The 12,914-nt window shown below is 33.0% G+C and overlaps 1 protein-coding gene across 1 annotated transcript; it reads left to right on the top strand.

Annotated features, from left to right (window-relative positions):
* The first annotated feature begins 6,582 nt into the window (after nt 1-6,582).
* Nucleotides 6,583-7,254, top strand: LOC131074870 (UDP-glycosyltransferase 73C9-like). The gene has a single exon (XM_058011596.2). It carries the CDS (start codon nt 6,583-6,585, stop codon nt 7,252-7,254), a length of 672 nt encoding a protein of 223 aa, XP_057867579.2.
* Nucleotides 7,255-12,914: the final 5,660 nt, after the last annotated feature.

Below are 12,914 nucleotides of genomic sequence, written 5' to 3' on the forward strand. Positions count from 1 at the left end.
TTTAAATAAAATATTATGATGTATAACATTATAAAAATAAAAATAAATTAAATATTAAAATATTAATAATTTTTAACATAAAGTATATAATATATTGAAAATAAATAAATAAAAATTACTTATGATATTGATAAGTGATAGTATTATAAATAAAATTGTTATTTAAGTGTATATATGTCATGGACTTTTTTTAAGCTATTTTCTTTGCGACACATGATATCATAACAACTTTTTTTATTATTTACAATAAACATATTAAACTTTAATAATATATTACGCTTCAGCTTGGATGTTTAACAACTACCAAATATTGGAAATCCAGAAGACCATAAGGAACTTCCTTTGGTCTGACGGTAAAGGAAACAAAAAGCATCACGCAGTTAAATGGGAATGGTGTTGCACTGATAAAAAATATGGAGGTCTTGGACTGAAAGACCTCAGGCTCCAGGGTATTGCACTTGCCACCAAATGGGTCTCTCACTGTGTGGAAGGTGATGTTCCCTGGAAAGTGCTTGTCAGAAACAACATTTTGAGGGGATACCCAAAAAAAGCTAAATCTTGGAAAAAATTACCATTTGCTGATATTTTATTTGGAAAATTACCAACATTTGTTCATGGTTCTGCTGTCTTTAAAACCATATGGAAAGCTTGGGAGTCCTTGAGACACTGTATCTCTGATAACTCCTTCCACATGGACAGCCTTCTTCATGGTGAGAGATCCATATGGTGGAATCTGTACCATCAAGGAAAGCCTCTTGCCCTGACTCAAGGCTGCTCGGCTAAATTCTGGAATGAAGCAAGAATTTCCACATTCATTGATTTATTTGAAAATGACTGCTTGGTCAGTTGGGAAGAGTTAAAAAATAAGTACAATCTTCCGGCAGCTCATAAAAAAACTTACTGCATGATAACTAGAGCTTGCTCGAATATCCCTTCCAGATGTTTCATTGACTCAAACAGATACAGCAATAGCAAGTGCACTGATGGTACCTTACTTTATAAAGTCAAAGCTAAAAATATATATAACTACTTGAATTATAACCCTGATATTATAAAACATGTGAATAACTTGTGGTATACTGATCTGGAGATGATGGATTGGAGTAAAATCTTTAATAGAATCTGGAAATCTCCTATTGATCCCAAGATCAAATGTTTTAAATGGCTTCTGATGAATAACAGACTCCCCATAAATAGGTACTTGATGTCTAATGATCTCTGTTATATTTGTAATAAACCTGAATCTATTAGACACATATTCCTTGAATGTAAATTTGCAAAAAAGATTTGGGCCTTATGTGGAATTACTTACCCTAAATACATTGATGTATTTGAAATTGCTACTGGATACATACATGGTCTTAAAAATGATGCTAATATGTTATGGTTCATTATCTCCTCTAACATTCTTTGGCAGCTTTGGAAATGTAGAAACGAAGAAAGATTTCAAGGTGTGCATAGATCTCTTACTGAGTTGTACTTAAAACTCATAATTCTTAAAATTTCTTCGCAGGTTTATATCACAATGATGTTTGAAAGAGAAAAACTTAGCAGATTCCTCAAAATGGGACACTCAACAATGTTCGTGTTTGAAATGAAGGACGGGTACGACTACCGTAGACACATGAACAACATGGCACTCTTCAACAAAACAGTGAAAAAACTGCACAAGGAGATTACCAAAAATAAAAATGCGACTGATGATCAGATAAAAATGATTGCTCAGATACAAGCCAACAAAAGCATCGCTTGGATGGAAGGGCCTCTTAGATGGACTGCTTGGGTTGAGCAGTTTGAGGATTTACCTCATTAATTCCTTACAGTTTACCGATCCTATGTAAATTGTGTCTCCGTATGTAATATTTTTTTTATACTCGGTCCTTTTTGGTTGTGACTCTCTCTCCGTGTGAGGCTTGCCTCCGGAGTTGGTGTCTTCTTGTGAACTCTTCGTACTGTTTCTTACCTTTTTTGACTAATCTATAATTAATATAAAAAAAAAAAAAAAATTCTTTTTAGCATAATCTAAATTAAAATAATAATAACTACAATAGTATTACCTTATGCCGTGTAAGCTAGGTAAACGACTTGGACAGAAAATCATATAATGTTTTATTTAGATAGATAAATACTGCTCACGATTCAGATAAACGTCATTCTATGGCGACATCAATTTAGAGGTGCACCTTCGCCTATATTGACTTCTATGGACGGTCTAGAGAGACCATGGTATTATGACGTTGGCTTAGTAATAGCATAACTTTCTCCAATTGGAATTTTTAACTGGCTTTTATGGTGTAATTTTTCAAGAATAAGGCTATCATGTTACCAAAGTGTGAGTGTATGGGAGAATACGAGGTATTATTTTTAATTCTTAAAACCATTAGTATTATCTAAATTGGGATTTCAGTAATAGCTTAACACATTAGAGGCATGTTGTGCATGGCCTAATCTATATGTCAGAGAGAACACATCCATGCTTTGTAGCATGATCACATTATGAGTTCTTAAGTAACACATTTCCCATCACTTCAACCTTGATTGAATATTAGCTAGGGTGCATTATAATATCATTCATTTTACCATAAGATATTGTGCCTTTGAAAATTCCAAGCAATTAGTTCTTCAAGAAATTTTCACTGATTACTCATTAGGGATGGTCTATTTCATCACATGATTTTATAGCCAATAGACACATCCTTTAGTGGATATTAACTAAAATGAGTAGAGGAAATAATTTTAGTTAATATTGTACATCCTTTAGTGGATATTAACTAAAATGAGTAGAGGAAATTCTAATTTTAGTTATAATTTTTTTCCGCTAAACATCATTTGATTTCTATTGTATATCCTAGACAAAGTAGATTAAGTATAGCTCATCATAGTATATTCTATTAGGAAGGCATAGAATGGGCTAGAGCATCTACATATTCTATTCCTTTTCTTAAGATGGAATTTGAGAAATCCTTAAATCAAATTTAATGGCCCTTTATTGAGTAAAATTACGAAGTTGTGTCAAACTATTGTCAAACTTATCAACATAAGTGAATTTTAAGCATTTATAATGAAAACTCAATTTTGGTCAAACATATGATATAGTTAGATTCATTCTTATATCCACAACTTTTCCAACTAAAATTGTTCACCAAATGAATATACGTAGCACCACTTCGAGGCCAATTTACCTCAAAATTAAAATTATTCAAAAAACTTTGTGATTTAACAACTCCTATTCATATAAATAGCTTTTTTAAAAATACATAACAATACCTTTTTGGAGATCTATAAATGTCATTATAAAATAAAATTAATAGTATTTGTTATTATTTATATTTAATTTTGTATTTTTACTAAAACTATGTTATCAACACTAAAATATGAGGTTTGCTATAATGTTGAAAAAAAGAAAAACTCTATTTAAAAAAATATGATGAACTATAATAAATATTCTTTGTCAAGGTGGTATAATTTTTTCATTTTAGATAATTTTTTAAAATAAAACCTGATGTACCATGGGAATAGTTATATTTGTATACATGTGCATTTTAGTATTTGTTTAAAAAGTGAGAAAAAATAAATCAATGCACTAAAAGTTGAAGTTTTAAATGCTCACAAAAATGTTGAATGAAAAAAAATAAAATTTAATATATAAAGAGTGACATTGCATGTAACTTCATTTTGCAATATTTTAATAGCAATTAAATTATAGTGTTTTTTTAATAAAAAGCTATATATTCTAAGAATTTTTTAAAATTTTCAAAACACATATAGACATAAAATACACAAATAAAACATATTTCATTAGTTTATATAATTTTAAAATATAAAATATATATGTCACTTTTCAATGATTCAAATTAAAAGGTTAAATCAGTGTTGATCATTTTTTTAATAAAATTGTGACATAGCTTTGTACTTGGTTAAAGCATTTAGATCTAATTACCTCTTTTTACAACTCCTTCAAACTTTCTTATCTTGTATTTGCATTTAAGATATATCCTTTAGAATTTTATTCTTTTCCTCCCCATCAAATAGGATTTTCATCTTCCTTGATTGTTTTATGCATTCTTCTTGCTAAATCCTTTAGGTAAATTTCAACTCATGGACTCTTACACAACATAGTTAAAGGTATTTCCGTCCCCCTTCTTCATTATAGCTTATTAATGAGCATTTTTTATTTATTTTGATACTTTGGCAAAGCATCATGAGTCTTTCAAAGAGGTCATGTCCTACTTGGACACCTTTTTCTGTCCTCAAGTTCAAATCTTCAATAAGATTAGATAGTGTTATAGACAAATCCCTTGCCACATTACATCTTAGTTAAAGGAGATATCTAATTCACTCTCTCATAAGAAGGTTTTAAATTTATATAAAAAAATCTTTATACCTAAGCATTTTTATTATTTTTCTTATTGCACTTCTTTTAAAGCTACTTATGTTACGTTACCAAAACTCATGGACGGTATTCTTTGGGCTAAAGAGAAGTAACCTTATAGTTTCTGTAAGATTGGTTTGGGTATTTTCTAGATCCTACATGATAATGGAACCATGGGGATTATTGATTTTTATCGGTAGAGCATTGCTCCATAGACTAAGTGGTTTTTTTAGGCTACTATTGTTTCAAGAAACTAAAAAGTTCTCCTTAGGCTTTGCATTGAAAATTTGTTGCTCTTTATGCTAAATGGTGTTGGAAGGATAGCTTTATTAAATTCTCACCACTCGTGCTCCTGTCAATATCAAAGGTTCATTTATATAGCTCAAAAAATTTAGAAAGTTCAAAATCATGAAATTTATCAGTCCTCAAGTGGGTTGTAATGGATTAGAGATGACTCATCCTTATAATTCAAAGATAATTTTGTGATGGTCTTCTATTATCAATACTTGTAGGTTACCTTTGTTAGAGATTCTTCAGATTAAATATTTTACAAAATTGTTCACGCCACCTAAGATATTTTCTCTTGTATAGGTGGGACCCCATGGTCCTTCGTGCAACAAAAAGTTGCTCTTTCTATTTAAGATTTACCTTTTATCCTCTGAATACAAAATCTTATGCATGATGTTATGTTACAATCTATGACATCAAATTGTACACTCTTAGTAGAAGAATGAGAGGTGGAACTATGATATTGTCTTACTTATAGAGTGCTTAATCATTATTCATTGGCTCTTATTAAGCTCTACAAGAGTCAAAGTCTTCATTTTTAGCCTTGCACTTGACTTTGTAGAATTCTAAGAATTGAGCAAGCTAGAATTGGGTGGACAAGATTCTTCACTTCCTTTGTTGCCTACGCAACTATGTTCTTCCCTTAAGTGAAAGGTTTATGTTCAAAGGGAATTTGCTTCACAACTATCATTCTCTTTGTTGGATTTGAACCTTTAATCATATTTTCTAGATTTGCTCCTATACTCAAGCAACTTGGATGTAAATTCATAGACTTTTCTCTTCATCCTTTTAGGTTTATATTTGCAAGAGAATTACTCTATTTTAAGTTACAAAATTTAGATTTCTTATATTACTAGACATTATATTTTATTTAGAGATGTTATTTTAAAAATCTTTGAATATAGAAACAATGTTTTTTCTAAAAAAATCTAATTGATTCAACTTATGTCTAATTTACAACATGAATGTCATTTCACTTGTATACTTACAAATCTCGATCCATGTTAAGAATGTTTCTTTTGAGTTTTAACATCTACAACATTTGTTCAAGCATACAGGAGTGCCCCTTACACCATGAGTTAGGTTCCTCCAAATGGCACTATGCAAACCACTCCCCCCCCCCCCCCACTCCCTATTGCAAATGAAACCTATCCCATTATTAGAGTTTTTTTCATCCACCTATTATGTATCCACGAAATTAGTTTGATGTTTCCTTGTCACAAATCCTTTCGGCAACAATAGAGTGACACTAAGACCTTGTTTATGAATATACTACCGAGAAGAATTACTCTTGTCCCTTGACCACACAAGATCTATAGATAAGACTGTATGAGTATGAACCTGTCAATTTACATGATTAGTGCCCACAATTGATTGTACTACAACATGTTATAAGTTTCCTCCACTACTTCTCAATACCAACACTACTACTTCAGCTATTTATTTTTATTTTTTTTAATATATACATACCAATCAGTCATCTTCTATGATAGCCTTGCCAATATGCTAAAAGTCATTCCAATTGGGGAAAACAAAAACAAAAATAGGAAACTTAAAAAATTAGTGAAGAGTTAAGTTGTACGTTATAACTTATGTAGGGCGGCATCAAACAAGATAACTCTTGCAAAGTCCCGTAGACTTTTTCATTAAAAAATTGTAGATGGACAATTGATCTATGAAACTTTCCATGCAAACGCTACTACCTATCCGCTCAGCGTGTCTGATCTCTTTCTATAAATAGAACTCAATTGTCACATAGCTATATTAGCCGCTTCTTAATCTTGGTTTTGCCTATCATTGCCTGTCATTGCCAATTAGCCGCTTCTTAATCTTGTTTTTTCCCATACATCTCTCCATTCAATACAGTGTGTAAATCTCATAGTGATTTTGCCGCTTCCCTGAATCTGCTAATTCGATTCATAATGAATAATAGTTCTGGAAAACCCCACGTTGTAGCAGTGCCATTCCCAGCCCTAGGTCACGCTATCCCATTACTCGACTTTGCTAAGTTACTCGCATCACATGGTCTCACCGTCAGCTGTGTCACCACGGCTACTAACTTACCTCATCTGGAATACCAATTGGCACAAGCTATTTCCTCAAGTCTGGACATTCGCCTTCTAGTCCTTCCTACGCCTACCATGGAAGGCTTAGCGGTGGGAATAGAGAGCTTCGAACAAGTACCCACTGAGCAGTGCGGTCTTATTTTTGAATTGGCCGTTAAACTTGAACACCCTTTTAATTGTTGGATTGAGGACCAGCAAGGGATGGAAGCTCCAGTTTGTGTGATGTGTGATATGCTTTTGGGATGGAATATGGAGGTAATCCAAAAGCACAATATACCCAGAGTGGTATTCAATACTTACGGTGCGTTTGGACTGAGTGTCATGCGTTCTGCATGGTTGTCTGCATTGCACAACGCAATTGAAGAAGGGGGAGAGAGTATTGTTCTGAGCTTGGATCTGCCCGCTCCTCTTAGATTTCATAGCCATGAGATAGACCCTAATTTTTTCGACCCCTTCATGCTCCAGTTCTTAGGATGTTTACAGTCGCTCAATGAAAGTTGTGGAATGCTGATCAATGCATTTGAGTAGCTGGAGCCTGAGTATCTCCGACACTTGAGAAACCAAACAGGGAAGAAGGTGTGGTCCGTAGGGCCCGCGCTCCCACCAAATTCTCTTGGTAGGACCCCCCGAGGAAAAATGGCGGATATTGACGAAGAGGAGCTGCTTCAATGGCTGGAATCTCAGAATCCATGCTCAATTGTGTATATATCCTTTGGAAGCCGGACCTTTCTATCAGAAGAACAAAGTAAGGCCTTGGCGTGCGGTCTGGAAGCCAGCGGGCAGCCCTTCATTTGGGCTATCAAAGTGTCCCCAAAGATAGAACCGCTGTCATCTGACACATCAGTAGATCTGCCTCGCACTTATCTTACCGAGGGCTTCCATGAACGAACAAAGAATAGAGGTCTAGTTATATGGGGTTGGGTACCACAGCTTCTTATTCTCTCGCATCCATCTGTGGGCGCTTTCATGAGCCACTGTGGGTGGAATTCTATGATTGAAAGCGTAAGTCTTGGAGTCTCGTTGATCACATGGCCCATGAGTGCAGATCAACACTTCAATTCTAAACTGGCAATCAGACTCGGGATCGGAATACAAGTTTGCGAACATAGAAATGGAATTCCAGAGAAGCGACGAGTGGAGGAGGGTGTAAGACTTGTGGTGAGTAAAGGCAAGGGGAAAGAGATGAAAAGAGATGCAGAGAAGTTGAAGGACATGGCAGGAAAAGTAGTTGCAGAGGGAGGATCTTCCAACACGAATTTAAAAGATTTTGTGAACGAGATGTATAGGTTCCACGTGGAAAGAAAGGGTGCAAAATGAAAGAAGATTTCGGGAAGGCAATACATAAGCCTCTCCAAAACTATGTATAGATAGATAGATAGGAATTTCACAAAGGCAATGTCGTAAGTTCATATAAACTTTTTTAAAACTTAGTATATATTAATATATTCGTTATGTATACATGTCTACATAATTTCTTTTGTATAAGACTTTTAGGAGATTCAATCTTTATGGATCTTCATTATTTATATATGATCTTTGTTTTAAAACAAGTCTAAAGAATTACTTTTATTTCTTCCATCCGTTTTTATAATCATGAAACCTCACATATTGGTTATAAGATTTTATTCAAATCTATAGATAGCATATTAATTGATGATAAATGTGAATTTAATGTGGATGATCCCACTATAATAATTTTCATTTTTAAAAATAAGTGAGACATTGAAAGCAACATTTAAAATTAAAATTTCATTTTCAATAACTTACAACAATCAAACCATTCAGAATTTGAAGATGATGTGAATTAGTAACTTCTTAGATTTTATATGCAGTTCAAATTTTTTTTAATTTAAAAATTATTTGTGTCATTTTCAAAACTATTTATTTTTTATATACTTCATACTATTTTTAATGAATGGCATTTATTTTATAGCATAGATTTGGTTAAAAGTAAGATAAAATTGTATTCTTTTTAAGTGTAGATCACTAACACTAATATCTAGTGTATGCATATTTTTTATATATTATAAATCGAGAGACCAAAAAAGATGTTTATACAGATGAGTTCAGGGGAGGCAAGGCCTCAACAGTGAAACCAAAAGAACTAGACGAGTCTCATATACAATGTACTAAAAGAAAGCTCCAAAATAAAGTTGTACTTGCTGCCATAAGGAACATGTGGTCTTCCAGCCATGTGGTCCACCCCTGTGGTCCTTCCATCCAGACCACCTTCCTCCTTTCCATGATTTGTATGCACATGTCAACCCAGTTGAAGGGCAGAGCTCTGGTATCTTGGAGTTCTTTAATCAGTTTCTTAACTGCACTCTCGAAAGCAGTTTGATTTTCTGCGATCCTTGCCCATTCATAACCATCTTGCATCTCATATATAAACATGGTGGCTCGGCCTTCTTTTAGGAACCGTAAGAGTTTGTTTCATTCAACATTCATCAGGAAGCAAACCTATACAACAATTTTATAATGTGTTAGTTTTTTAAAAAAACCAATAAGTTCCCTAGGATTACCTTGGAACTTCTCCTCATTTCTGAATTTCCAAATAAACCAAAGGATAAAAGAGGACAGAATTTGCCAAATTAAGTTAGCATCCTTTTTAAGATTATGGACGAAACCAATAACTATATCATAAGTAAAGACATGCTCAGTAATGGATATTCCAAACATTAACCAGATCTCCCTAGCAAAAGGGCAGTCAAGGAAGATGTGCCGAGTGGATTCAGGTTTATTGCATACAGAATAGAGATCATATGCAGCTAGATTATTCCTAATAGGCAATCTATCCAGTAAGAGCTGCCATCTGAAACACTTGATCTTAGGTGGGATGGGAGATTTCCAAAGGTTCTCAAAGGTTTTATACCAGGCGGTAGGGCTGAGGTGGACATTCCATAGGGTGTTGACATGGTCAATCACAGAGGTGTCCTGGTTAAGCAGGTTGTAAATAGCTTTGGATTTAATTTTAGGGAGGGGGAAACCATCCTTCCAAAGGAATGAGAGGTACCTGTGGGTGTCGACATGAGTGTTCTTAGGGAGATTGAGGGTGTTACAGGCATTCCTAATCATATTGTAGGTCCGCTTATGCGAAGCAGGGAGATTAAATTTACTACTAAGTTCCTCCCAGGTGATGAGGTTGTCATTTTCTAGGATATCCATAAGATACTTGATCCCCTTATTATGCCAAAATCTAGCAGAACAGCCTTGGGTTAAGGCCAGTGTCTTAGAGTTGTGGTGGAGGTTCCACCAAAGTGACCTTTCACCATGTATAGTATTGTCACAGTCAATGCTAGAGTTGCAGATAAGTCTACGCACATGCTCCCAGGCTTTCCAGATGGACTTAAAGACCCAGGTGCCTTGGACAAACACCGAGAAACTTCCAGCAAGTAGATCACTGAGTGGGAGGGCTTTCCATGATTTGGTAGCCTTTGGGAATCCATTTTGAATGTTGTTTCTGATAAGAATCTTCCAAGGTTCTTGCCCATCTAGTGCATGAAATATCCATTTGGCCAAACCCTAGGGGTCTAAGATGAGAAAAGTTCACCAATTTATGTAATACAAATGATCACACTATATAATAATCTAGAATAATTTAATAAATGGAAGCAATTAATACCCTTAATTTGAGGAATGTGTCAAAGGAAACATATTTTTTTGAGTTTACTTTGATTCAATTTGAAGTACCACATGATCGATCTTCACTAGCACAAACTCAATTTGAGATGTAGAATTAAGTTTCGCTGCATAGAAATGATCTAACATAATATGCTTCAATAAAGCTACTCATACTCACATTTCCTAAATTTGAATGTGTCAAGGTGGTGTCTACTTGGACACCTTGAAGAGTTTGCTAACTCAATAGAGGAATTTATTCTCCGAGGTTAGACCCCTTTGGAAAGCTAGATTAGTGGTTATAAAAACTATTAAAGACAACATTCACTAGCATAGAGATGGCTTGTATCCAAAATATTATGGATCTAATCTTTTGCCTATTTAGAAATTAGAGTGTGCTCTAATTATTTTCTCCTTAATGTTGCATGTGAATTAATTGTACATTGAATGTCTTTAAATACTATGACATAGATACATGTCACTCTAACCTGTATGAAGTTGGATCATAAAAAGTAATAGAAAGGGGTAAGAAAGTTTGAATTTGAATTTGATGGTTTAAATTTTATGGTCATGGTCAATCTAGAGTGGAACGAAAAAATAAACCTTAAAATTAAAATGGTAATTTCAAGGCAAAGATTAAATTTATGAAAGTAAATGTGATAGTACAATAATGAGGAAATGATTGTGGAATGTATAAGAATAGGGGTAAAAATAGAGGTAGATAGGATTAGGACATAAGCCAATCCAAACACAAGAATATACCATTTGGTGATATGTTATTGCATTTAAGATATTTTACCAAGATATAAGTACAAATTTATGTATTAAAATCATAATACAAGCATTACCAATTTCACTATTATTGTTCTCATCTCTTGAATTACCTTGATTTGTAAAGTGAATAGCAAGATAGAAATTGATATCAGATTCCAAAAGTCATCTCAAGTAGAGGTTTTATGGGTTGTTTGCCACTTAATCTTACCTTATATAATATTAGACAAAAGAAAATCTTTCTAGTTAAAAATATACTTAAAAATTACTATTTCATTAAAATTAATACATTGATTTTTAACAAAACCTCATTTTTTTCTACAACCTTAATTCCTCACAACTTTGGTTATTACTTATTTTATTATAACTATAGTTATAATTCAACACTGTTAGAAAAAGAATATAAAAAAACCATCATTAACTATTTTATATGGTTGTCACTCTAAATCTAATTAGTTTTCCATTGAACTAATAAAGACATAATGATTAATCTTTGTTTGACTCTCATACCCAAATCCTAAGACTTTTTATAATCAATAGAGTTGTCAAAACATTCCCCTAAGAAAAAATCAATTTCACATGTTACTTTCAATATATTTTGTTGGAAAGTACATATAATATTAATTTAATTAAATATTCATACAAATATATTATTTCTATGTAAAGAAGAAATCGATATCCTATTATTTAAACTTATATGAAGGAGAACCCCAAACAAATAAGATACAATATTAAATATGAGTTTTTTGTTCATTTAGAATGACTTTATCCAAGAAACCTTATCAATTTTATGATGGCTCATACACATCACTTATTTTTATTATTTAATAATGTGATGAAAAGAGCCCTAAATAAAATAAAATTATATATTAATATACTACCTACTTTTAATTATAAAAGTAATATAAAATCTAGTAGATAATTTATCTTAACTTGGTTCAGATATTCTTTTTTTATATATTAGAAATAGATAGAAAACTTTGTACATCAATAGACTATAATCATTGTATCAATTAAACAACTATCATTCTATTAACTAAAAATACCAAGAAATAGTAAGCAATTTTCTATCAAACTTATATAGCCCTGCATTGACTCCGACTACCCTTGACCATATACATATGACTCATACATTAATTGATCATATATTTCTTAACCATACAAAAAAGATTAGTGCATGACACAATTGACACTGTCCAATGATTATTTGTCAACCCAAGTAGTCCACCCCAAGGGGCCTTCCATCTAGATGATATTCTTGTTCCAATTAACTACACTTGCTACAACTAGTTGTTGGCCAGGCTATTATTCTCTTTCCACCTGCTTGCCTTCATTAATTTCGTGCATAAATGCTTCGAAAGCATTGACAAATTTGAGATCTTTCCACCTTGAACTTGGATGAGGTGTAGCCATGGGAGAGCTCTAAAAAGGAAGACCCTGGTTGTGCCATCTTTAATGAACCACTCAAACTTCTTCACTAAAAGCCTCATCACAATTGTGACTTGCAATGCAACATTGTAAACATTGAACTGTAAATTAGTTCAAGTAAACTTTTATCCTTATCTTTATTATTTTGGATATCTAGCTTAACTGTGATCAATTCTATCTTTGAAGCAACAATAGAGTGACACTAAGACAATGTTTATGAACACAATACCAGAATGAATTACTCTTATCCCCTTAAGCACACAAGATATATAGATGAGACTAAATGAGTATGAACCTACCAATTTATTTTATGAGCGCTCACGGTAGATTGTATTATAACATGTTATCATTTTTTATTATGTTGAGAGGCC

The sequence above is a fragment of the Cryptomeria japonica genome, chromosome 1 (genome assembly GCF_030272615.1).
Source record: "Cryptomeria japonica chromosome 1, Sugi_1.0, whole genome shotgun sequence".
Taxonomy (NCBI): domain Eukaryota; kingdom Viridiplantae; phylum Streptophyta; class Pinopsida; order Cupressales; family Cupressaceae; genus Cryptomeria; species Cryptomeria japonica.

What these genes read in the sequence shown, in the direction of transcription:
- LOC131074870 (XM_058011596.2), top strand. Translation starts at nt 6,583, where the DNA reads ATGAATAATAGTTCTGGAAAACCCCACGTTGTAGCAGTGCCATTCCCA.